The sequence below is a fragment of the Crinia signifera genome, chromosome 19 (genome assembly GCF_055691185.1).
Source record: "Crinia signifera chromosome 19, ASM5569118v1, whole genome shotgun sequence".
Lineage (NCBI taxonomy): Eukaryota > Metazoa > Chordata > Amphibia > Anura > Myobatrachidae > Crinia > Crinia signifera.
Window position 1 is genome coordinate 63,413,502 of NC_139226.1, and position 27,633 is coordinate 63,441,134.

General features: G+C 44.7%; 1 protein-coding gene and 1 long non-coding RNA gene across 3 annotated transcripts in view; one reads left to right on the forward strand and one right to left on the reverse strand.

The window, feature by feature from the left end:
• TTYH1 (tweety family member 1) overlaps positions 1-27,633 on the forward strand; it is a 154,139-nt gene that overhangs the window by 102,184 nt on the left and 24,322 nt on the right. For both annotated transcript variants that reach the window (XM_083162687.1, XM_083162689.1), the window contains exons 4-8: positions 7,505-7,725; positions 13,076-13,171; positions 16,140-16,212; positions 20,650-20,725; positions 27,025-27,080. In XM_083162687.1, coding sequence (XP_083018813.1) covers positions 7,505-7,725; positions 13,076-13,171; positions 16,140-16,212; positions 20,650-20,725; positions 27,025-27,080 — 522 coding nt within the window. The remainder of the gene's footprint in view (positions 1-7,504; positions 7,726-13,075; positions 13,172-16,139; positions 16,213-20,649; positions 20,726-27,024; positions 27,081-27,633) is intronic.
• The window catches only part of LOC146042612 (uncharacterized), a 54,550-nt gene continuing 34,278 nt past the window's right edge, over positions 7,362-27,633 (reverse strand). The window contains exons 2-3 of the long non-coding RNA XR_014463943.1: positions 17,620-17,696; positions 7,362-7,780 (exon numbers count right to left, since the gene is read on the reverse strand). This is a non-coding gene — a long non-coding RNA (uncharacterized LOC146042612). The remainder of the gene's footprint in view (positions 7,781-17,619; positions 17,697-27,633) is intronic.

The window sequence follows — 27,633 nt, forward strand, 5'->3', positions numbered from 1 at the left end:
TCAACGCCAACCCGAAGCGTGGCGAGCGCAGCGAGCTAGCGAGGGGCGGCGGTACACGTCCTCCGGCCTTTTCATACCCCCACTATCCACATCGGCGTGGAGTTGACTTTAGATAGTGTGGCGAGTGCAGCGAGCCACCGAGCCCAAAGCATGGCGAGCCCCATGAGGGGACGCGGAATACGAGCCCGGAGCGTGGCTAGCGCAGCGAGCCCAGCGCGGGGACGCGGAATACATGTAAAGTAATACATGTCGCCTCGCGGGGCTCGCTGCACTCGCCAGGCTTCTGGACTCGCAGGGCTCGCCACGCTTCGGACTCGGAGGCTCGCTGCGCTCACTACACTATCTAAAATAAACTCCACGTTGCTCTCGCCACACTATCTAAAGTCAACTCCACACCGACGTGGATAGTGGGGGTCTGAAAAGGTCGGAGGACGCGTACATCACCAGAGAACAGAACACTAGCCCTGAAAGATCACTTAGCACACATCACTGTGCAGCACTGTGTGCTGGGTGATCTTGCTGAACAATCTACATTGCTCAGATCGCTCAGCAAAATCTCCCTGTGTGTAGGTCCCACTTGGGTCTGTATCACTATGTTTTGGTACGTTAGTCAGGATGGTTCTAGATCCCTTCTAGAACCATCCTGACTAACCTAAAAAAACATAGTGATAGCCCATATGTACATTTTTTTTTAATATAAAAATGATTAATTATTATTAATTTGTTATCTCATTTTTCAGTTTATTACTTATTTTGTCTAATTTTTTCCAGGCATCTAAAGTAGCTCCACTGCCAATGTATACCAAGGTCACAGATGGCAGATGGATCTAGCTGGAGAAGCTGTTTTCTTTTTGTTTTAAGTAAATTGTGGCACTGCAATAAAATGTTATTGTCGCATATTGATCTAAAATATCTGTAAGGGCTCTAATTAGCAAGTGACAACAAACATACGCCATCCCATTCAAAAATGAGTGTCTGCATATAGATCTTAATTCAGGCAAATTGGTTCTCAAAATGGGCAAAACCATGCTGCACATAAACAAAATAACTCACCCAAATCTAAGGGCCCCCATACATTAGGCCGACTTGTCCTAAGGACAAGTCAGCCCGACTTACCCTGAGCTCCCCAGGGGAGCTTGATAAGATTTGGCACTTGATGTGCCATTTTTTCCATGTGATAAATCGGATGTGATTTATCACATGTAAAAACCCTGGTAAACGGCAGCAGAGGAGGGTCCGGGGGAGCTGCTGGAGAGGAAGCAGGCAGGGTCAGTTGTAGATTTAGATGGGGATCGGAGAGCAGGGTCCGGTCCGGGGGAGCGGCAAGTGATATAGCGGCAGGCGGGGACCGCAGATGCAAAACAGAGACCGGGGGCGCGGTAGGAGAATAGGAAGAAATCCTATGGCCGCTGATTGGCTGAGAGCTCAGCCAATCAGCGGCCACCCAGTCTTTTGAATAGGATGTCCCATCTTTTGAATAGGATGTCCAGCTCGCCGTGGGGACCGCAGAGCAGAGTCCAGGGTAGTGGTAGCAGTGGGAGAATAGAAACCATCCTATTCAAAAGACTGGGTGGCCACTGATTAGCTGAGAGCTCAGCCAATCAGAGGCCACCCAGTCTTTTGAATAGGATTTCTTCCTATTCTCCCGACGCGCTCTCGGTCTCTGCTCTGGCATCTGCGGTCCCAGCCTGCCGCTGCTGCTCCTGCAGCTCCCCCAGACCGGTCCCTGCTCTGACCCTGCTGCTGCCGCTCCACAAGACCGGACCCTGCTCTCCGATCCCTGCCTGCCTCTACAACTGACAACAGCCCGCTAGCTCTACTGCAGCTCCCCCGGACCAGACCAGCTCCCCCAGACGGCTGCACTTGATTTATCTTATGTGCAGACTGTCGGACATCCGGATCTGATCCGATGCGCATGGGACCGCGCATCGGATCAGATCGGATGTCATACCCTATGCAATTTGGTCAATTTCGGGGCCCGATCCTCCAGAATCGGGTGAAATCGGGCCCAAATCGCATAGTGTATGGGGGCCTTAACTCTCTCTGGGCCAAATGCACTAAGCTTCAAAAGTGATAAAATGGAGAGTGATAAACAGCTAGCCAATCAGCTCTTGTCTGCTATGTCCAAAAATGTCAGACAGGAGCTGATTGGTTGGTTGTTTATCACTCTCCATTTTATCTCTTTTAAAGCTTAATGCATCTGGTCCTCTGCATTTTACATCTGCCCCACCTGCAGTGCAGCATGGTTTTGCCCATTTTGAGATCAAATTTATCCTGCGATGAAGTCTGAATTAGGCCCCTATGCTTTTGCCATATTACTTCAAGGGCTTATCAGTCTAAGTTAGGGGTAACCAACTCCAATCCTCGAGAGCTACCAACAGTTCACGTTTTCCATGTCTCCTCACAGAATCACATGTGAAGTATTTAGCTCCACCTGTGGATCTTTTAAAATGTGTTAGGGCAGTATTCAATGACGAAAATTCTCTGTGCATGGCGAGAGATTTTTTCTCTCGCCATGCACTCTCCGTGTTCCGGAGCCTCCTGCTCCCACTATTCAATGTATTTAAGACTCGCCGCCACTCGCGGCGAGTCTTAACCCCTGCAGCGGACGAGCGTCCGCGGCAGGGAGCTGACAGGGAGCCGTGGGACGGTGGCAGCCAGGGAGATTAAAGTCTCCCTGGATGCCCCAGAACATATGTGGAGGGTAGGGGGCCCCCCGGGGCCCAGGCAGCACAGGCTGCCCCCCCCCCTATAGCCAGCGGGGGACCCAGTATTCACTGCACCCGATCGTGCATATGTAATGATCGGATGCAGTGAATATATGAATATCTAATGAGCGGCTCGAGCGCTCCGGCCCCCTGCTCGCTGCACTGTGTAAAAAAAAAAGGCGAACAAAGCACAAATTCTCCACAAAACACGGAGAACTTTTCTCATTGAATACTGCCCTTAGTCAGTAATGAGTGAGGTGAGCTGGAAACCTTGTCAGCTTTCCAGGACTGGAGTTGGCTACCCCTGATCTAAGTATTACCAATTTGACAAGGCTTGCAATGGCACATAATTCTACCATAATTCTAGCTGGCATGTCATCTCACAATAGCACTTTGGAATTCTTTAAAATTATTTGTATTCTTTAGATATTTTATATTTATTTATTATTTCCCCTTGCTGTGTGAACTAGACCGCTGGCAGGGCTATTTTTGTGCAGGCTCCAGCAGGAACTGTGGCCCTTATTCTAGCTCACTCTTTCTGACAAAATATTTCTTAGATGGACAAAACCATGAGCACTGCAGGTGAGGCAGGTGTTACTTGTGCAGAGATAATTAGATTTGGGTGGGGTTTTACATCTGCCTCACCTGCAGTGCTCATGGTTTTGTCCATCTAAGAAATATTTTGTCAGAAAGAGTGAGCTAGAATAAGGTCCACAGTTCCTGCTAGAGCCTGCACAAAAATAGCCCTGACCGCTGGGTTGCAAAAAACACCTTTCCCCAAAAACGTACTGCCGCCAGTATAGCTCAACGATTGTATCGGTAAAACATGGTAATTTTGTAGGTGTTTTTCTATTGCTGCCATAAGCAGTGTCACCGAGGGGGAGCGGGTACTAATTACCCAGGCCCGGGCTTGCTGGAGGGGACTCCCGCGATTAGGCCACATCCCCAAAATATTACCGGGGCCGGTATACCTCTCGGCGGCCCTGACCATAACAGGTGATAGAAAACTATGGTCATTGATAAATAGGCCAGCAATAACATCTCGTATCCTCTGTTGTCAGCCATTTTAGGCCCAGGCAATGTCCTTCTGTGATCCAACTGACAGGAAGCCTGGCGTGCATAGGGAAACTGGCAACTGTATCTCAAATATCTTCTGTTCTGATAAGCTCCCAAAGCTCTTGCATACATAATTGCGTATGTCATTAGTGGAACATTTATGAGAAGAAACTTGTATCTAGGTTAAGTGGTCCTTAAGATGTTAACTTGAGAACGATTGGTTGTGACTCGCAAGCAAGTCTGCTGCTGCTTATGTGACAGACTTATTATTTCAGTACAGATTGTTTGTTTTATTTGGTAATCCCAATATGTTCCCCCAGATGTGCGCTATCTATAGCTTTTTCGCTTTCCTTTATCTATTACGTTGTAAACATTTTGTTTTATACTTGTGATCCTGCAGCCCTTTACCCTCTAATACAAATGCTGAAAGCGGCCTCCTCTGCTGCTAAGCGGCTGCCTCCTCCATTATCCTAAGGGGGTTGCTTGTCACTCTGCATTAAAACAGCAAACCATTCATGCAGAACTGTGTTAGCTTATTATGTGCCATAAGCCCCAGGCAGAAAAAAAGTGCTCTGCTATCCTTGTCCAGGGGCTAGGCCAAGGTTTTCCTCTCTGTATTATGACAGTGGCATCTTGCTGTCAGTAGCCCTACAGCCTGCATGTGTTGTTGTTCTGTGACTAATACAACTAAATGTAATTCCAATGAATGCCATCACTGTATGCGTCCATCTTTGCTGCATAAATGGGGATTTATAGATGAACTGATATCAGGGCCACGGAACCAGGAGCATCAGTGACTAGGCAGCACCATTCTCTAATGTGTCCTTTCCTTATAATGGGCGAGACAAAAATGGTTGTGGATAGATCTACAGTGTCTAGATAGACGTCAGTAGGTCGACATGCTTGACAGGGTCAAATGACCGACAGGGTCAAAATGTCAACAATCAATAAGTAGACAGGGTGAAAATGTTGACATGGTCAAAAGGTCAGTAAACAAAAGGTAGACGAGTTTTAAAAAAAATTGTGCCAATGTTGACACCTGTCAATACGGGCCATCAATTGACACTCACAGTGCTTTGGGCACGGTGCCTTGCTAGGCTCGGCACATTATTATATTCTCTCTCTATGCCGACATGGATGGTGAAGTATAAAGAAGTCCCAATAATGTAAAAAAAAAAGTGAAAAAATCATGTCCTTTTGACCCTGTCAACATTTTGATTGTTGACCCTTTGACCGTGTCAACATTTTGACCTATTGCATGTCGACCTTTTGCTATCGACCTACCGCCTGTCTATAGGCACTGTAGATCTATCAACCAGATACAGACAAAAATCATACTGTTGACACATGTTTGTGTGTGTGTTTGAGCGTATGAATACGCAGCTGTGGTTTTCTAGGTTACGGCACTAATAATCATGCCATGTATAGCTGCCGCCCAGGAAATAAGATAGATGCCCACTGGAGGAATAATAAGGAACATTGCTGCGTAGGGTTGACCTATGGCTACTTGGACTGGCCAATGCAGTAACGATGCTGGCGCCATGTATCGCAACATACATGATTGCAGCTGAAGGCATATACATGCCTTAAGAACAGCACTGACATGACTGCATCTTTGTTGCCACTCACACATAACCTCCCCTTAATGGCCCCTTCCTATCAATCACTCTGTATGTAAAATGTCAGACCGAGCACAATTGCAAGGTACATGCGCAGTCTGCTGATAATCCCTCTGTAAAAATAAATCATTGGCATTGTGTACCAACATGAATTAGGCCCCAAGAGTACTGGTCATGCGCCTTGGCAGAGTTGCCTACTTTCTGGCTGCCCTCTACAGGAGAGGGCAGCCACTTCATTGAGGCAAGGGGGCGGGCCGCTGACTGAGGCATGGCGGTTGGTCAGAGCACCCAGAGTGGGGGCATGGCCAGCACGATCGTGTCCTCGTGGCCACGCCACCACCTTGCAATGCCAGTATTACAGGGGGACTCGATTTCCGGGTAGGCAACCCTTGCACCCAGTGACATGTGGCAATGCCCTTTACTGTGTATGTGATGTGTAGGTGGAAGTATTCCTGTTCCAATTACCTTTACAGGCATCACTTACCTTAGTGACACCCAGTGCGGTCTGAAGACCCCAAATAAAAGAGGGGGGGGGGGTGTTTGCAGGAAATGGGTGGGACCTCATGGAAACTGTCTTATTCGCAGTGCTGGCTTCTACACTGTGACAGGAGGCAAGGGCTACACATAATGTTACAGTGCAGCGCTTGGCTAATGTCACAAGGGAGTCTGCACCCAAGAGGGGTTCTCACCCCCAAACAGCCCCATATTGACACCACTGACTTCTGCCCACCAAAAGAGTCCACAGGTCTAAGTGCTGAGGAGAGTGTCCAAAATCTGGGAGGCAAATCCACTCCCTTAAAAGAAAAAGGTTTTTTTTTTTTTAAATAGCATGTGTCGACAGCTGCACAGGTGGACAGTTCTGCAAAGGTGACTCCAGCTGACACAGGCCCCTCCAACCAACCCAGGGCTAAGTAATACTAACCTCTCAGTGTCTCTGGTCATACTGAAAATAACATCTACAGTAGCTTCATATTGTTAGAATTACCATTACTATGGCAGCCCTCCAGGATGTTTTTGCAGACTGACGGATTCTGGGATTCTACCGGAATCCGGGTGACTTTGAAAGCCTCCACAGCCTCCCAACTGAGTGTGCACACTGTCAGGGGTGTAGGGAGGGTGGTTTCAGCAGAGCACGAGCTCCAGGTGCCAGAAAGGCCACAGGGCATGCACAGTGCTTCTCCAGCACTTGGGAGTTGCTGTCCACCGCACAGCTCCCTCAACCTCCAGAAATATTTAAACTGGACCGCGGGAGAGGAGAGGACGGAGGAGCATTGTTCAGCCAACAGCTGAGGATGCTGCAGCAGCGCTTCCTCCCAAACTGAGCCTCAGAGTAGAGATAAGCCGGCTGCTGCTGTGTATCAGTCCCAGGGCAGAGCCCTCTGTGCTGTCAGGCGAGGAAATGGTGAGGCCAGTGTGGAGGGGGGATTTGTTTGTGTAGACGGTCAGTGTTTGGGGCAGATATGCATGTTAGAGAAGTGAGGGGGTGGAGGAGGTTGCTGTGAAGTTGTTGTCACTGGTGTCAGGGTGAGGGGAGGATGTATGAGGTATCTATGTGTAGGAGTTGTCAGTAGGGGAAATGTGTTATTAAATGTAACAATAGGGACTTCAATACATGTCTGTATTAGAGACCATGCCATCTTTTCCAAAGAGGTCACATTCGTTTATAAAGCCACGCCCACTTTTCCAAGTTGGGGGGGAATCTCCAGGAATCGAAGATGCCTGAGGTGGCAACCCTAGCTGGGACACCTGTATGCTGCAATGCTGTAACCATGATTGCTGATGCCATGTACCCATACTTGCCTACCTGACCCTCTCCATGAGGGAGAAAATGCTCTGGTCCTGAACTTCCCTGGTAATGTATCATTGCCATCACCTGTGGGGACACACCTTTCTTATCAATTAACTAGCTCCCCACAGGTGATGGCAATCCTACATTACCAGGGAAGCCCAGGAACAGAGCATTTTCTCCCTCATGGAGAGGGCCAGGTAGGCAAGTATGTGTGTACCTGGTATGCTGTGACCTGCTCCAAAATAAAGACCAAAACTGTACTTCATCTTGATCAAGTGTATGTTATTCCATGTCACAGTATATGAACTGTTTGTCAATCTATGTTCCTGCAGATTTCGGACATGGTGCAACTTCTCAACTCCGTCGTAAAGAGCGACCTAACTCAGCTGGAAGAGATTTTTTCTAAGCGCACAGATTTTTTGGTAATTGTTAGGAACACCAGGCGGGAAGTGGAGTCCGTGGCTCAGAACTTGGCAGAGATCTCCTTCTGGAAGGGGGTTCAGCTGAATCCAAACTTTGTGGCTGAGCAAGTTAATTTCATTGAGGATTATAGGTGAGTTTGTGAGCTTGTCTATTGGATAATATCATCACAATGCTGGGTGGAGGCACTGTATGGAACATAAAAACAATGAATGAGTGACAATATGTTACAGACTTGCATCTAAATAAATTATGTGATGGTAAATAGATGCACATATAAATAAGACACTGTCTTTTTCTGTACTGGATATCATTCCAGGTATACCATTTATTATGTATACTAGTATGTAGCATACATGCTATTCATGAGTACATAAAGAACAACTTAACCTAATGGGGTTATTCAGGTTGGTTTGAAAAAGCAAAAACCTTCTTTAATAGACAATACCTTGTGTACTGCAGGTGGGGCTTATGCAATATGGGCATTTGGGTCAGTTATTTTGGTTTCTTTCTGTGCAGGGTAAATATTGGCTGCTTTATGCACTGCAATTTAGGTTTCAGTTTGAACACACCCCTGCAAATGTAACTCTCTCTGCACATGTTAAATCTGCCCCACCTGTAATGCTCAAAGTTTTGTCCATTAAAAAAGGACTTTGGTTTTGCAAACCAACCTGAATCACCCCCTAATCTCAAAGCTTCATTATATTAAAGAGGGTCTAGCAATGCTAAAGAATGACGCTGCAAGGAAGCATATGGCGCCCACAGGGCCGGTGCAAGGCACCGGAGTGCCCCAGGCAAGTCGGGGTGGGGGTGCCCCGGTGTCTGCCGCCTGGGTACCTGTCCTGCGGCGCTGTAAAGCTGGCAGCGGGGGGTCCCTGCAGTCAATAAGAAATAACGAGCGCTATCCGCCGGGCTATGCGGAAGCGCTTCTGTTTTGGAAACACTGGCCACACGGCGCAGGCTGATTGGCTGAATCTCAGCTAATCAGCGTGCGGCCAGTGTTTCGATAGCGCTCGTTATTTATTTTTGACTGCAGGGACCCCCCGCTGCCGCCGCCACCAGCTTTATATACGCACAGCGCCGCGGGACAGGTACCCGGGCAAAATATCGCCCTCCAGTGGCCGGCGCCCTAGGCAAATGCCTAGATTTGCCTAGTGGTGGCGCCGGCCCTGAGCGCCTAACATGGTGAAAAACCAAGAATAATAACTATAAGAGAGGTGTACAGCACAGTAGTCAATCATTATGACTTTGGGGGTTATTCAGACCTAATTGCTGGGCTGCTAATTTGCAGAGTGATCTGCGGTCAGATAGCCACCGCCCAGCCAGAGTGAAATCCAGTACTGTGCAAGCCTGCGAATTTCTGTGCAACGCTTGTGAAAATAATGCAGACCTGGGATTAGCAGCAAATCCATACGCAGGCTGCTCACAATCAAATTATTTTCCACGTAGCCCAGGAGTTAAGGTGCCCATACACTGCTGCAATGTCTCGCAGCAGCATATGGACACCAGATACCCTGTGGTTGTGATGGATCGCATGCATCCCTGTCCCTTCCCGCCCGTCTCGCTGCCAGGAGGGAGGTCCCAGGACGGGTGGTCTGACGGCCAGCTGGTCCGACCACCTGCTCGGGTCCGATGCGCACGGGACCGCGCATTGGACCCGACAGCATGTCAGGGACAGCCGATTCAGTCCGATTTAACAGCCCGATTGGTCGCAATTGGCCCAAATCGGACCAAATAGGCGCAAAGTATGGGGGCCTTTACTCAGCCGGTGCGATAGAAACAGACTGATCATGCTTGTACTGTCGTTACACAACTTTCCCTCAAATGGCTGGGCATGCCTGCGTTAGCCCTGATACTCCCCAAAAAACGTCTGGTTACCACACTCAAACGCCGTCTTCCTGCCAATCAACTTGCATACGGCCAGCAATAAAAAAAGTAGCAGGAATTTATCATAGGATAGCCTCGCACATGCGTACTACGAGCCTCATGCTGGGTACACACCATCACGATGCTGCTCGTGAGCGGGTCGTCACAGGAACGTACGACCCGCTCACGAGCTGACGGAGCCACGACCCACACAGAAAAGGCACCTGATGTGATCGCGATCCGATTGTGACCCGCACCCACTACAATGGTCGTTTCTCAGATACCGGGGAAAAGGGAAATGGACTCAGCGCTAATTAAGGGGTACTCATCCCCTGAGATATAGAAAGAACAGGAAAAAAACAGAAAGCAGCGCTATTGAAAGTAATTATTTTATTAATTCAATAATTGAATAAATAATAATGCAATTAATAAAAAGAAATAAGCAATTTATATACAATAAAAATTAACCATACACAATATATCAATAACTCGTCTATACCGGCCGATATTAAATGGACTTATAAAAATATAAAATAGGAGCTCTCTCGCAGCCATATAAAAAGAAAGAAAGGATTGTCTAATCCTGAATGAAATAGATGGTTACTTCTAGTCAGTTCACAGTTATATTTCGTGTTTATGAACTCTCTCACAGTTCAACACTTTTTGGCTTTAGTTTGAAATAATAAGCGTCTTATTTCATTTCGCCATTATTTTTGTATTGAATATATATAATACTTGCAAGTGGAGCTCCATGTTTAAAAGGGAACGTCCTTTCCTGGAGCTAAGATCCTCAAGTCCTCTCTCGGCTGTTAGTATTTCCAAAAAGGCAACTTTATCTGGAGTAGATGTGACCCAGGCAGTGTCTGGATAGGATAATGGCAAAATGAAATAAGACCTTGTCGGCTATAAAAGCCTAAAATCTGCGAGCTACAATATTTCCGCTAAAGGATATTAACAAATCCTGTATCATCTAAGACGCTTATTACAAACTAAAGCCAAAAAGTGTTGAACTGTGAGAGAGTTCATAAACACGAAATATAACTGTGAACTGACTAGTAACCATCTATTTCATTCAGGATTAGACAATCCTTTCTTTGTTTTTATATGGCTGCGAGAGAGCTCCTATTTTATATATTTTAAGTCCATTTAATACCGGACGGTATAGACAAATTATTGAAATATTGGGGGTTATTCAAGTTTTTTCGGTCCTGCGTGCATTCACACGCAGTACCGATGTTGCGCGTCTGCGCATGCGCAGGTGTGTTTATGCGCATGTGCAGACGTATGGTGCGTGCACCCACGACAAACTTTCGGTTCGGCGGGTGTACGCACCCATGACGGCGTGTGGGGACGGAGAAGGGCGGGGGGCGCTGGGCTGCCTCATTACCATATGAGAACGCCCTGCGTTCCATGGGTGTTACCATGAGAACGCTGGGCATTCTCATGGTAATGAGGCCGTGACGCAGGAGCGGGGGGTGGGCAGATGACATCACCGGATATCAACTGCCCGGCCGCATCCATGCCAGCGTGCATGCATATGTAAGTAACTTAAAAGTCACTTATATCTGCGTGTACCTTCCACATCTTTCGATGGTCGCCGACCATCGAAAGATGTGGGAGGCTACCCGCAGGCATTTGAATGGATGTTTATGCTAAACATCCATTTGCAGCCTGTGTGGTCGAAACCGCGCTGCGAGGGGGGGGCGGGGGGCGTTCATTCGCCGTGCAGGGTTTGGTGGATTAGCAAAGGCTGGGAATTCGCAGCCTTGCGAATCAACTAGAATAACCCCCATTGTGTATTGTTAATTTTTATTGTATATCAAATTGATAATTTCTTTTTATTAAAGTTCAAAATACATTTTCTCTGGCAAGAAAAGTTAGAAAAAGAGGTTATCACTGCTTGATAACTAGTGTAATGGTATGTTTTTCAGGAATATGCATATTGCGTATATTCTATCGAATAAAAATTGTGATCGATTTCACCTTCATAAATATATATACATTTGGTACTTGTATACTATCACGGCTCCCAGAATGGGCATCGTACAGGGAAAAATCGCATTGCATGTGATCGCATGTGATCGCATGTGATCGCATGCGATGCGATCCGATGCGATGCCATTTTTCACAAAAATCATGGACATGTTCAAATCATGTAAAATGCACCCCAAATGTCATTTTTCACACTGTATCACCCCCACTATCAACGCCAACCCGAAGCGTGGCGAGCCCAGCGAGCCCGCGAGGGGCGGCGTTACGCGTCCTACGACCTTTTCATACCCCCACTATCCACGTCGGCGTGGAGATGAGAATAGAAAGTGTGGCGAGCGAAGCGTGGCGAGAGCAGCGAGCCCCGCGAGGGGACGCGGATACCTGTGAAGCACGCGAGGGGACACGGATACCTGTGAAGGTATCCGCCTGCGCTCGCCACGCTTCGGGCTCGGTGGCTCTCTCCGCTCGCCACACTTTCTATTCTCAACTCCACGCCGACGTGGATAGTGGGGGTATGAAAAGGTCGTAGGACGCGTACCGCCGCCCCTCGTGGGCTCGCTGCGCTCGCCACGCTTCGGGTTGGCGTTGATAGTGAGGGTGATACAGTGTGAAAAATGACATTTGGGGTGCATTTTACATGATTTGAACACATGTCCATGATTTTTGTGAAAAATGGCATCGCAGCGCATCGCAGCGCATCGCAGCGCATGCGATGTGATGGCATGTGATTTTTTCACAAATGCATTAAAAACCCGGTAAAATCGAATCGCATCCCATGCCATCGCATGCCATTACATATGGCATGCGATGCCATGCGATGGGAGCCGTGATAGTATACAAGTACCATACATTTTTATTTATTTTTTGTAGGCAAACGGAAGCTACAAAGTGATTTATTTTTAGGATGTAGATATAGTGGCAATGGTGCACTTAGGGGGTTTCCTGGTGCCAAGAAACCCCCCTCCCTCTCCCATCCCCCTCGCTCCCTTTAACAGCAGATATGTTGAGACGCGGCTTCTCTGCTTTGTAAATTGCCAGAGCGATCTATCAGTAATGCAACTGAAGGGGGTGGAGCTATGTACCCAGGGCAGTTGATGGGGTGTGGTATGGCGCTCTGACAGGTGGATCCCGAACGTCAGTATCCCAACGTCGGAATCCTACTGCCGGTGCTCCAACAGGGTGGCGAGTGCAAAGCAGCCCCTTACAGGACCCCCACAAGGGAGAATAGCCCCTGTGAGTCGGAATCCCCACCTGTCGGAGCACTGGCAGTCGGGATTCCGACCTCGCGATACTGACTGTCGGGATCCCCACTGTTGGAGCGTCATCCAGCACCCGGCAGATGTGAAGGGGCTCCATCTATAGTGTCGACTACATTACAAATTATCTATTATGGTGAATATTTAAATATTAAGGTTTCATTGGAAAACACATACACTATTTGGTCTCGACGCTATAGATATCCTGCATTTAACCCTGAATAGGAACTGTAGAAACCAGTCAATACTTGAGGCAGATATATGCAGAGGGTAAAAGCTATACAATGTACTGATGTCAGGCATTCTCATGTTTCTTTGCTGTGTTGTCCGATGCATGTTAGCTTTGGTTTACTCTCTGTGTTCCTGCAGATGGCTGGCTTATATTCTGCTGCTGCTTTTGGATCTGATCATTTGTCTATTCACCTTACTCGGCCTCGCCAAGCAGATCAAGTGGCTTGTTATTGTGTGAGTATTCCTCCTTGTGTTTCATATGTGCACTGCAGTCTGGGCAGCCTTTATATCTACTGGTCAGTAATAACCCAACCGAGTATGTAACGTAAGCTCCAAAGGTTATTATTTATTCCTTGTGGTGATACTGAGTGTTAAACTCCTTTTTTTTCCCATTAAGTAGATAAACCAGTTTTGATGCCACAAGCTCTGCAATATAGAAGTATAAAACTGAAACATCTTTGTACAAGTCACATGAGGATACGGTCATTAGGTCTAAAACAACTAGGTCAACAAGCATTGGGTCGACATGGATCAAGGTCGACATGGGTCTAGGTTGACATGACATTAAGTCGACACAAGCATTAGGTCGACATGGGCTAGGTCGACAGTCAAAATGTCGACATGGGGTTTTTCACTGTTTTTGAGCCAACATGTGCCGACAGGCGGTATTTCATGCCCTACCATCCACTAGGGCGTGGTGGGAGAATAAAATAGTGTGCCGAGCGTAGGGAGGCACTGTGCCCAAAGCATCGCGAGCGAAGCGGTGCATTTCAAACTTTGTCCATGTCGACTGTGTCGACATTCAGGTCCAAAAACAGTGAAACCCCCATGTCGACCTTTTGACTGCCGACCTAGCCCATGTCGACCTAATGATTGTGTCAACCTAACGTCATGTCGACCTAGACCCATGTCTACTTGAACCCATGTCGACCTTCATGCATGTTGACCTAGTAGTGTTGACCCAATGCTTGTCGACCTAGTTGTTGTAGACCCAACGATCCCAACCGATCACATGACATCTATGCAATATATATGCATAAACAGTTTATTAGACCAGGACTTAAATAGACATGTGATCTACACGTCATATTCTCTATCATATTCCAAGACCTAATCCACATGAATCTGACCATCTGCCCTGGGATACAGAAACAAGCCTACTCTATGTTTAGGATTTAATCTATTTTCGGCATTACATATTGGCATCTAAATTAAATAGGGTAATGTATATGCAGTTCCAGCAGCCATTTTATGACATCTTGTGACATTTTGGCAAGAGTATGTGACAGTATATATACATACAGATGTACGCTATCTATGTTCACATATACATACAAAAACACAAACACCTTCTCTGCTGCCGTATTGAAGCATTGTTCTCCATTAGAAGGCACTGTGGGGGTTATTCTGGTTCATTCATTCTGGCAAATTCCGTCTTAGATGGACTAAACCATGTGCACTGCAGATGTAAAATGTGCAGAGAGAATTAGATTTGGGTGAGTTATTTTGTTTCTGTGCAGGGTAAATACTGGCTGCTTTATTTTTACACTGCAATATAGATCTCACTTTGAAGTAAAACCCCACCCAAATCTAATTCTCTCTGCACGTTACACCTGCAAACCCCCCCCCCCCCCCCCCCCTCAGTGCACATGGTTTTGTCCATCTAAGAAGGAATTTGCCAGAAGGAGTGAACCAGAATAACCCCCTCAATGCAATATTGTTTAATTGGATCAATGAGGGGAAGTATTCTGTGTATAGGGAGACAAAGATAAGAACAGGCTGTAAAGAGGGACTGTGTTACTGTATCAATTGGGACTGGTTTACTAATTATTTTGCACATACTGTATTTGGAATGGATGTAACAAATATCATATTGGGTATAGTGCATTATTGCCGTGCAATGCCTAGCTTTCTGTGAGTTGATCTCATCTATTGTTGCTCAAACTTAGCCCCAGGGAACCATGAAGCAAGCCAGGATTTATGGATCTCTGCTGAAACACAAGCAAATCAATCACTATGAATCTATTTAATTATCTTAAGCATGGATGTCTTGAAGTTCTGTCAGTCCCTGACGGATGACTAGATAACTACATATATAGATGATCTCCCCAGTCTTACCCACATTTAGCTGACATGGCCAATACTAGGAAACGCAGTACAGTTATTTGTAAACTCAAGGGACAGATAATACATATTGGAGACTTATACCCCTTTTACACCAAAAATCCCGGATCCGACCCGGCATTTGAAAGAAGGATCCTTTTTCACTGTTGAGACCGCGGTGATCCCCGCCGGAAACACCAATCGTCGTGCTGGGGGCAGCCCAGCACCATGGTAAGCAGCTGAGCTGCCCTCATTACATATGCGCATATCTAATGAGTGGCCGGCTCATTAAATATGCATGGCGATGGGGACCAATAGTGCTCACTGCTGCCTTGTTACCATTTCAGACCCGTTCAGACCGCAAAAAAATGGGTCTGAAATGGGTAGGACCCTGCTTTTTTACCGGTTTAAAATAGTTATTTTAGTTAATAGTTATTTTAAAATGATAAATTCACTCTGGACCTTTCAGACCGCACATATTACCGTTTTGAAACAGTAAAAAAACTGCAATATACTGGTTAATATGTGCGGTCTGAAAGGCGCATTAATAGCAGATAAGTAGCAGATTAAAGTAGCAGATTTTAAAACAAAATCACAAGGTGTGGCTAAATCGCAGATTAAATAGCACGTCTAATTTGGCCACACGGTATTGGCCGGACAGTTTAGGAGTTATGTCCCATTAACTGCTGAGTAGGCCGTGTTCCTTGTCGCAATCCTCTCAGTGAGAATATTGGGAGGTATGCAATAAACCAAATACACACACCCATACCTCCCAAAATGACCCTCTCCAGGAGGGACACAATGCTCTGTTCTCTTATCAATTACCCTGTTCGGCACAGGTGATGGCAATCATACATTCAGAGGAAAGTCCAGAAACAGAGCATTGTGTCCCTTCTGGAGAGGGTCATGTTGGGAGTTATGCACACCACATATGGCATCATGTGTTAACATATCACTCACATGTTTTTATCAAGAGTCTATTAAAGGAGGTATAAGATTCTCGTGTAAATTTTAATGACATGATGTTTTTGAAACAAGAAAGCGTGATATTTTTCAATGAATAAATTGAGGTCATCCTATCCTTTATGTGTCTCCACAGAATGACCGTGGTGAGCTTCTTTGTGCTGTTACTTAGCTGGGGATCCATGGGGCTGGAAATGGCCACAGCTGTGGTAGGTTGATCCCTTTTAAGTGTTAATCTTTAACGATTAAGAGGCTTATTTATGAAGCCATGATAACCTCTTTTTTTTGCCAAAGGAAAGGATTATTATTGCCAACTCCTATTTAACAAGGAGTCTACAGAAAAAGAACATGTTTAACCTGCAATTTCTCAATGTCTGGTGTGTGGACTGAGACGAAGCCCAGTTTAGTTAGTGAAGAAAGCTATGAGATAGGGTTACTCTATACCAAGCCGGGTACGGCTCATTGGATAGACAGCAACTAGCATTAGGTCAACACCACTAGGTCGACATAACGGAATGTCGACATGCAGGAAGGTCGACACGACTGAAGGTTGACATTTGTTAGGTCGACAGGGTTATTAGGTCGATATGCATTAGGTTGACATGGGGAAGGTCGACAGTCAATATGTTGACATGGGGTTTTTCACTTTTTTGTCCCGAATGTGGACACAGTCAACATGGACACTGAAACATAGCACCGCGTTGCCTGCTTTGGGCACAGTGCCTCGCTACATTTTATTTTATTCTCCCATAACACCCTAGTAGATGGTAGGGCGTGAAATACCACCTGTTGGCACATGTCGGCTAAAAAAAAGGTGAAAAACCCCTTGTCAATCTTTTGACAGTCAAAATTCCCCGTGTCGACCTTCCTGCACGTTGAGCTTCAGTCATGTCGACCTAATGCTTGTAGACATAGTGACCGTATCCCACCAAGCCATGGGGGCCTTTGAAGTGGAACAGACTGTAAGATCTCCTCCAGGTCAAATCACAATGCTGTTGAAGCTAACACTGCAGGTGAAGGAAAGAAAACATTTGCATAAAAGTGGGGTTGCAAAGATGAGCAACGGATCAATAAAATATACTGTGCTCTGTAACGTTGTGACAGCCAGAAAAAACGTAAAGCTTTGAATTCCATGACAGTAATATTAATTAATCCAAAATACACAAAGATTATGGGGGTTCACTCGCAAAGCACATTTGGTTTGCAAATGAACAAAACTATGTGCACTGCAGATGGGGCAGATGTAACATGTGCAGAGGGAGTGAGTTATTTTGTTTCTGTGCAGGGTAAATACTTTCTGCTTTATTTTTACACTGCAATATAGATATCAGTTTGAAGAACAAACCCCACCCAAATCTAACTCTCTCTTTGCTCATGGTTTTGTCCATTAGAAAATCAAATGTGCTTTGCGAGTGAACCTGAATCAGGCCCTATGTTATTTGTGTTTGTCACTCATTTGCTTACGATCACTTGTGGCTCAGGGGCTCTCAGAAAATGTACATGTAGCCTATATGGCCAAGAGTAATTTACTATTTTATTTCAAATAATCCACGATTAGTTAATATTGTAGAACCGAAGACCATTAATGTGAGTGCTTTAAATATGTTGGAAATTACCTTCTTATAGCCAGGAAGCGCAGTGCGTTTACTCTCAAACAGTTTAGCAATTTTCTTTTTGGAAGCTGAAGGTCTGACTTTGGAGACAATGGTGGGATGGAAAAAAAAAGTGTCTGCTTTTATTAATTAGCCAATGAATGTCATCATTTATTTATTTATCATTCATTTATTATATTGATTTTTTTTAAATGATTTTTGAATTTATAAATTATTGAATGTGTGTTCATTAATATAAGAAAACACTTGATTTAGTCTAATATAGGTCTACCATGTACAGTATATATACTGTATTTAGTGGTCTTCTCATGTTGGATGGTGTAATGACAGGTGTCTGTACATTGCGAAACCACATTAATGTGCTGGCTTAACAGAGAAGTATCTGAGTACAGGTATTTGTAGATGTTCTCAGGGATAGCTTTAGATTCTGTACAGTATATCGGTTCAACAGCCTCCCAGAGCACAGCAACAATCTAGCTCCAGGCTGCACTGTTGGAGGACTGCTGTCTTTAAGATCCAGCATTATGAACAGCTGACGTCTGGCTGTCCCCAGTGAGATGAAGGGAGATTGAGCTGTCATTTGCCAGACTCCAACACTGTGCTCAGCTGCAACACACAGTACTTGTAATCCAAGGAGCAGTAGCTTTGGTCTGGCACCATAGAGCCACCACAGAAGAACTATGTGCTCAGATCATTGTCTTCGTTCACTAGTTACATTCAAAATAATACATTATACCATGATGCTAAAAGATTTGAGCTTTCAAACATAACAAAATCATTGGTCAAAGTCACAATGGAAATGTCTTAATTTCACACAGTTGTCTTATATCAGCATCAATGTTGACTTCACAATATGTCATTAAGATTCTTTATTTCCAGACTCAAGGCAACTAATGCCTGGCAGACAAGCTCCTGGAGTGTCCCCTAAACTAAGCATATAGGTCTAATCCTCAGTTTTCTATGAATCAATTGTCAGCAACTGTGCTGTGTCTTTCATTTGTTCTCTGCTGGAGGGTCCTCATGCCTCAATGCTAATTTCTGTCCTGTCCGTATGCCCATCCAGCCCTGTGAATCGAGATAATTTAATTGGTCTATTTTATGTACTGGATCAGTGGTCCCCCCCTCTTCTCACCCACGGTCGCATCTGTCAGCCTTAATTAAGCTCCAAAACGAGGTATTTATACAGTTCTGCTGAACCTGAATCACATTGTACAATTCACGGACACCTCTTTTCTCTCCCCGAAGACATGGTTAACTCTCTACGGGGCCGAAGTTCAAGTTCATTACTATTACGGGGATGGGAAAATGAAGGTGTTTTCAGTCAATGCAAACTGAACTGTGAAAGTGTTCGTCTGCTAGGTCAATTGGGAAAACAGCGGGAAGGGATTTTCACCAGCATGCAAAGAGCAAACAGCTTTGGATGTTAGAATAGCCTAGTGACTCCTCATTCATTTTGCCATGATGCCTTTCCTCTCACCGTGGGCCAGATGTACTAAGCTTGAAAAGTGATAAAATGGAGAGTGATAGAGTGGCAGCCAATCCGCTCCTAGCTGCCATGTCACAGGCTGAGTTTGAGAAACGACAGGTAGGTACATCTGGCCGCTTATCTTTTTAAGCTTAGTACATCTGGCCGCTTACCTGAAATACCAGCATAGAGATGTATTTGCATAGCTTTCAAATGGGGCATACACTTTAAGTGCGTAAGAGCCCTAACTAGCGAAAAGAAGAGTCTTTGGTGTAAATTTACTAATCACTGTGGAGTCACTAACAATAGATATGTATTTATTTGTTATATTTGTTTATGGAGTTTTTGAAGACAAACATGAGATGAGCAATGAACAGAAATCCATTAGCGTCGAATTACCATCTAAAACAAGTATAAATACTTATATATATATCTAGATATCTAACAAAGTAAATGGTTTCAGCTAAATACAAGATGAGCTCTCAAACAATAACAAGATATGTATTTTTTAATTAAAGTGATAAAAACTAAAGAATCATTTTATTTGGACACCTTCCATTCACAATGGCCTTACTAAATAGCATGGACAGGATAGTAACATGCAATGATGTAATATTTATAGTGTAAGATGCACAAACTGCTCAGTGTATTTGCTTCTCCTATAAGATGCCATCTTCCAAGTCAAAGCAAGATGACAAAAACATGACATACAGTACATTTGAAATATACAGGGGTATAAGCAGTGGCAGCTCTTACTTCTGTTTAGGAGGGGGACTGCCAAGATTACGGGTCACCCACTCCACTGCCGCCGTTGCCCGCTGGTTCCCTGCCGCCGGTTCCAAACCCCATTGTGGTCATGGGACTGGCGCATGCTCAGTAGCTTCTTCAGTACTGCACATGCGCTGGCCCTCAGTCTCTATGGGCTGTTTCAGCAGCAGTCCATAGTAGCATCTTTAAGGTCCTGGGTCCAACGCATACACAGTATTGTGCTCGGTACTGCGCATATGCACAAACCCGTTTTTATTGGCTGCCCCCGCAGCAGCCCATAGAGGTGCCCAGATCTGAGTGGAGTCACCTTCCCTGTCACATATACATGTTTTATATACAGGGATGTAGGTACTATAGGTGCAGGGAGTGCTGCCACCATGGTGCCCAGATCTGAGAGGAGTCACCTTCCCTGTCACATATACATGTTTTATATACAGGGATGTAGGTACTATAGGTGCAGGGAGTGCTGCCACCATGGTGCCCAGATCTGAGAGGAGTCACCTTCCCTGTCACAGTTACATGTGTTATACACAAGGGCATAGCTACCATAGGTGCAGGGAGTACAGCTGCTATAGGGCCTAGAGCTGATAGGGGGTCCACCTATCCTGTCACAGCTACATGTGTTATATACAAGGGCAAACCAACTATAGGTGCGGCGAGTGCAGTCACCATTGTGCCCATATCAGTTTCTTGCCTAGGGCCCCAAAGGGGTCTAAATCTACCTCTGATGTGGGATATTACACTTTTCTAATAAAAAGGTTATTTTAATGGTTGGTTTTATTTTATTTTAATCTGTGCAGGGCCTGAGCGACTTTTGCTCTGATCCAGATGGATATGTGTTGAATCAGACCCAGGTCATCACAAACATTAGCCCAGGTAAGGAAAGACTTCTGGTGTGCTTCACAGACTTACATCGTATGCTTGGGATCTGTTTTCTGAAATCTGGCCCAGATAATGTATCTTTCATAAAATGTACAAAGCAGTGCAAATCTAATGTGTCACAAGCAGGATAGGATCATGTATCAAATATTTTTTAAAAAGACAATACCATAAATAATGTTCAGGTCATGTTAGAATTTCTGAACACCCTGGTCATCCATTATATATATATATATATAGAGAGAGAGAGAGAGAGAGAGAGAGAGAGAGAAAGAGAGAGAGAGAGAGAGAAACAAAACAATATTCATGCGCAAACCATAGAATTTTCAATAAAAGCAGGTCACCAAGGGTTAATTTTTTTTCATGTAGTACGCAGCCTCTTTTTATCCATGATAGGAGCCAACCAAAATCCAACAGACACTGATCGAGAAATTCACATGGAAGGCACACCAAATGAGTAAAATCAATAGTTTTTATATACAAAACGCAACATATGCTCACATACATGTAAGATTGAGATTATCAGCTGGTGGTCTGATTAGCTTCTCCTTGCGTTACTACGTGTAGCCACACCCAACGCTTTTCATCCAGGTGTGGACTTCGTCAGGGGGTGTGTCTTAGGCTCTGACTTTGACCATATATATATATATATATATATATTACCCCCCCCCCCCCCGTAGAAGGATGAAGACCAGCACTCAGGCGAATTTCAGGTGAAGAAAATAAGAAGTTTATTCCATGTGCAATAGAAGGCAACAATGGCTGTCCCGACAGCCGTTTCAACTGGGCTTTAGCCAGTTATCATCAGCCCAGTTGAAACGGCTGTCGGGACAGCCATTGTTGCCTTCTATTGCACATGGAATAAACTTCTTATTTTCTTCACCTGAAATTCGCCTGAGTGCTGGTCTTCATCCTTCTACGGGGGGGGGGGGGTAAGTGTACTGCATTTCTTCAATACAGACCTGGCACCGGCAAATACCTATTATCGTGGAGTGCCGTCCTGCAAACCCACCATTCTATATATATATATATATATATATATATATATATATATATATATATATATATATATATATATATATATATATATATATATATATATATATATATATATATAGAGGTATCTTTCCTATACCAATCCAACAGGACTTCAGGAAACACCCGCACCAGTCAAGATAGAGTCCAAGATAAATGCTTTAAAATGGCATATTTATTCATCTCAAGCTCGCATCAATCAGAGCTATGTATAGAGCATTTTCAGACACCCAACAGGCAATAACGTGTGAGATACATTACAGGTTTCCTCGACGGCCGTTTCGGTGCATAGCGGCACCTTTCTCAAGAGGGGTCATACACAATATGCTGGCCAGAGCCCGAATATAAGGGTTGTACATGCCTAACTCACCTGTAGGCAATCGTGATTGCCGGAGGACGCGTCACCCTGTAGTCCCAGCCCGCCATTGCCGCCATGCATTCAGACCACAGCGCCGCCCGCTACCGGAAGCAGCAGCGGCGTTGTGGAACCAATATGCTGGGCGCGCCGGCGGGGGAACAGTCGAGAGTGCACAGATGATTACCATGGTGATATGATGCACAAAGTGACGTGCATACTATCACGAACCGAAAATCAAAACATGCAATATGTGAATAAACAACAAATACAAAAACAACGTTCACAGAGGATCAAAGCACATATGATGGAGGAAGGCATCCTTCTACACAAAGCTAGCACAAATATAGAATATATGCATCAATATTTTGTGTCAATACGATCGCCATGTCGACATGGCCATCCCGTTGACACAATCCAATAGGCATCAGTAGCGGTGCATATATATAAAAGAAAGATACCCAGCGCAAATCAGTCCCAGAGTGTCCAAAATATCAGGCTAAGTCCATAATCTTCCCATATGTGTGCAGCTTCAAAATAGGGATCCAACCGAGGCTCCCACGGAGTATGCTTGTAAATAAAAAAGAAATTGAAGCGCACCAGTCAGCAACAGGTAGGTACAATTTTTACTGATATACAGCTGACAGACATAGGTAAAACATAAAGGAATAAAAACTTCCCAAATGGAAAGGGCGGTACAGCGATACCAGGTGTAGATGGAAACCCGACAGCAGTGATCAGGTGATCAGTTGCGGACGGAGCACCGGACAGCAGATACCAGCCACGACTTCCACAGGATACAGCGGACCAAAGCCAGGACGTCTACAGCGCCAGGATAGAGCAACCACGCCCAACGCGTGACCTGACGAAGACTGTAGTCGAAACGCGTTGGGCATGGTTGCTCTATCAACTGATCACTGCTGTCGGGTTTCCATCTACACCTGGTATCGCTGTACAGCCCTTTCCATTTGGGAAGTTTTTATTCCTTTATGTTTTACCTATGTCTGTCAGCTGTATATCAGTAAAAATTGTACCTACCTGTTGCTGACTGGTGCGCTTCAATTTCTTTTTTCTTTACATATATATATATATATATATATATATATAAGCTAAGCTTAATTTATAGTTCAATTTAATCAATTAGCGCTAAATGGCTTATTTGGTATCAGCAAACATTCATGTTACATGGATGCTACAATGTGTGGCGTAAATTATAATTTATGCACTCCAAATACAATTTATATACAGATATACAATAAATTCAACATTTTAAAATGTGGCGAGTGGACCCGGAATACATGTAAAGTAATCCCCGTCCCCTCGTGGGGCTCGGTGGCTCGCCACACTTTATAAAATCAACTCCACGCCAATGTGGATAGTGGGGGTATGAACAGGTCGGGGGGACACGTAAGACATCACCTAGCAGGGCTCGCTGCGCTCACCACGCTTCGGGCTGGCGTGGATAGTGGTGGTATTTCAGGAACACACGCTGGCCGCAGGAACACTACGCTGAATCTGACAGGGACGCTGACTACACTGGCCGCGGGAACACTACGCTACTTCTGACTGATTACGCTAGCTACGTTGGCCGCGCACACACTATGCTGATTCTGACAGAGACGCTGACTACGCTGGCCGCGGGAACACTACGCTACTTCTGACTGATTACGCTAACTACGTTGGCCGCGCAAACACTATGCAGATTCTGACAGGGACGCTATACTAACTACGTACCAGGCGCCGTGCTATTTTCAAGGGGGATAGATGTATATAACCCTTCAACATCAGCTATATTGTGGGTTTCATTTCTCATCTTTTAATATTTGTAACACTTGTGTGGAATCTTTGATAAAAGAATCCAGCAGTACTACATATTTATATATATATATATATATATATATATATATATATATATATATATATATATATACATATATATGGACAAATTCAGATATAGAGGATGTGGCGATCCCATTAAAGGGATGTCGTGGGGGCTTTTCTAAACATTTATGAATTAAAGTAAAATATTGTAATATTAGGATTTAAATTAAGCATATATCCATATTTATCTTTGTTAATACAACCTTTCATAAGGCATTTCTCTAGTAATATTTTTATACTGTAAACTATACTGTCTGTGGGATCTTTTTATAATTTGCGATATGTAATTTTATCACTGGGTAGCCTGTAGGCTTCCTCTAAATAGTCTGCTTTATTTAAAGTGACCTTGTCTGCCTTTTTATTATTTTCTAGATCACGTATAGCCATTCTTTCATTTTTAGATATATTTTCTTTCTCAAAAGATTATTTCTTTTTACATAACACATCAAATCCTTTTTTAAACTAGGTTATAAAATGTTTCCACGTGACTTCCTCTTGATGCCAAGGGATACAACAAAGAATTTTTCTTTAGCTTGGAATTAGTAATATGATCATCAGAACATTCACCCGCAACTTTAATTGGTTTTTCATTGCTTGTTTCGCTTTTATAAAAATGTATTTTTAGGGTTAACAGCCTACTAAATTTGTTAATGTCTAGGAAAAGGTTCAAATCATTGGGTGCTTGAGTGGGGGCAAAATATAAACCTTTTGATAATATTGATACTTCATGTGGTTTCTAATCATATGTAGACAAATTAAAAATGCCTCTATTAATTATAGATTCTGTCTTCTTACTTTGTAAGTTCTTTCCTCCCTGAGTGAAATCACATCGCATGGCCCTTTTTTTTTTTGGCGTGAGATGTGAGATGTGAAACAAGCGATCTCAATAGTTCATATGGTAAAATACCTAAAACACCACCACTCTCCACATCACCCCGAAGTGTGGCGAGCACAGCGGAACGCGTCCTCCAACCTTTTCATACCCCCACTATCCACGCCGGTGTGGAGTTGATTTAATATAGTGTGGCGAGCACAGCGAGCCACTGAGCCCGAAGCTTGGCGAGGGGACGCGGAATACATGTAAAGTAATCCGCGTACCCGCGCTCTATACGCTCGCCACGCTTCGGGCTCGCTGCGCTCGCCACACTATATAAAATCAACTCCACGCCGATGTGGATAGTGGGGGTATTAAAGGGTCGGAGGACGCTTTCCGCCGACGCTCGCCACGCTTCGGGGTTACATGGAGAGTGGTGCTGTTTTAGGTGTTTTACCATATGAACTACTGAGATCGCATCTCACATCTCATCTCACATCTCATCTTCACATATATATTCATATATATATATTAATTAACAGTTCCTTTTATAGCGCACACATATTCCGCAGCGATTTACAGAGAATATATGAACATTCACATCGGTCGCTGCCCCAGTGGAGCTTACAATCTATATTCCCTACTACATGTGAATGCATGCACACACATTCTAGGGTAAATTTTGTTAGGATATAACCTACCAGTATATTTTTCGATTGTGTGAGGAAACCGGAGTACCCGGAGGAAACCCACTCAAGCACGGGGAGAATATACAAACTCTGCACAGTAAGGGCCATGGTGGGAATCGAACCCATGACCTCAGTGCTATGAGACAGTAATGCTAACCATTACACCATCCATACTGCCCCGGTGTAATGGTGTAAACTTCAATTAATACAAGATTTGTGATGATTGTTGTGGGTAGTGACATGGTTGGGGGTGAGGTGGGTGGGGGTTGTGCTTAATTCGCACTGAATTGTGTTTGTTTTCGGCACATGTCTAGCAGGGCATAGCCATGATGACGCGATTGTGGAGCCATGCTCCCCGGCCAGCCCACCTTCCCACTTGACGATGCCCCTAACTCCCTGCCATGCTGCCCCCTTCTAGAGGAGGGGGCAGCAAAGTAGGGATGTACGGTTTATGTGTAAGTGATACAATATATCCAAACCCTGTTGTACAGCTGTCAGAGCAGAATATTGCTTTGTATGAATTCCAACTCTCTATTGTGCAATTCTCATGAGATACACAAAGCCTATATGTTGACAGACACATTGCAGCAAAGCAGACAAGACATGAACGGGATGTCTCCTGCGTTTTGTATGTAACACAAAGAAGCTGTTCTCGTCTGGTTTAGGAGATGTCTGTAAAGGTGCGTACACACGGGGGAGATATATTGCTAGCAATATATTGCTTGCAATATATTGCTGAGCAATATATTGCTCAGTGTCTCTTTTTCAACAAGCGACCAGAGATGGTCGCTGTTGAAAACGAACCTCTGCTGGGGGTGCCGCAGAGGTAATTAGCTGGTCGCAGGAGCAAGCTCCTGCGACCAGCGATTACAATGGGGAAGAAAACGGGAGCGCGCACCCAGCGATTTATCGCCGGGGCACACTCCCAATCACTGGCAATATGGTCGCCTGCGACCATATTCCCAGCGATTATAGCACCTATCTCCCCCGTGTGTACACAGCATAAGAAACCGAGCGGGGGAGTTACAGGAGATGCTGCTATTATACTGGCTGGTAGAGGTTATGCTGTGTACACACGGGGGAGATATATTGCTCAGTTTCTACTTTACATCAGCGACCAGAGATGGTCGCTGATGAAAAAGAAACTGCCGGGGGGAGCCCGGCAGTGGTAATCAGCTGGTCGCAGGAGCATGTTCCTGCGACCAGCGATCACCACAGGGGCAAAAAACGGGAGCGCGCACACGGCGATATATCGCCGGTGCACACTCCCATTGCGGGCAATATGGTCGCTCAGCGACCATATTTCCTGCGATTTTGCACAAAATTGCCCCTGTGTGTACGCACCTGTACTGGAGAAAAGACAGATCTTGTTTATTTAAATACAACAGTGAATATGCAGATATGAGATCATTTGACATTTTTATTTTCTGTTTATATTTTGGGTAGGACTCGGAGATGACTGTTGGTGTTTCGTCTGAACAACTTAGAAAGCCTTTAATTATATTTATTCCTTTTCTTGCAGATATATTACAGTATTACATCTCATGTAACCAGGATGTTACAAACCCATTCCGACAGGTAATACAATTTTGTCTCCAAAGTAATGTGAAATTAGATAAATTGCAGGAAATCATATATTATTAAAATGTTTCCTATTTATTGAAGTATTTGTGTGAGTGAGCTAGTGAGTTAAGGTTCCCATACGCAGTTCCAATTTGAAACTATTTCTTCAGATTCTGATGGATCGGGTTGATATATCGGGTGAAATTGGCCCAAATCAGAGGTGTGACGTGATCGGATCCTGTATATCATACGAGCAGCACGTATGATATGTCGGAATCTGATGCATCAGTGTACATCGCAGGTGCTTTTTTTTTAGCATTTGATCTTTCTTCAAGTCCCCCGGCAGCTCCCTGGGAGTCCTTTTAAATGCGATAAATCACATGCATGATCATTTAGGGCCTAATTCATGTTTGCATGCAAATGCACTTAAGAATTTCTAGGCTACGGAGCTGCTAATGTTAGCAAGTGAAGCTGTCACCAGGGAACTGAGATGCCCACCGGAGATACAGTATAACAAATTCAATCACAATTGTTTACACAGCTTATACGCAAGAACAAGGAACATCTA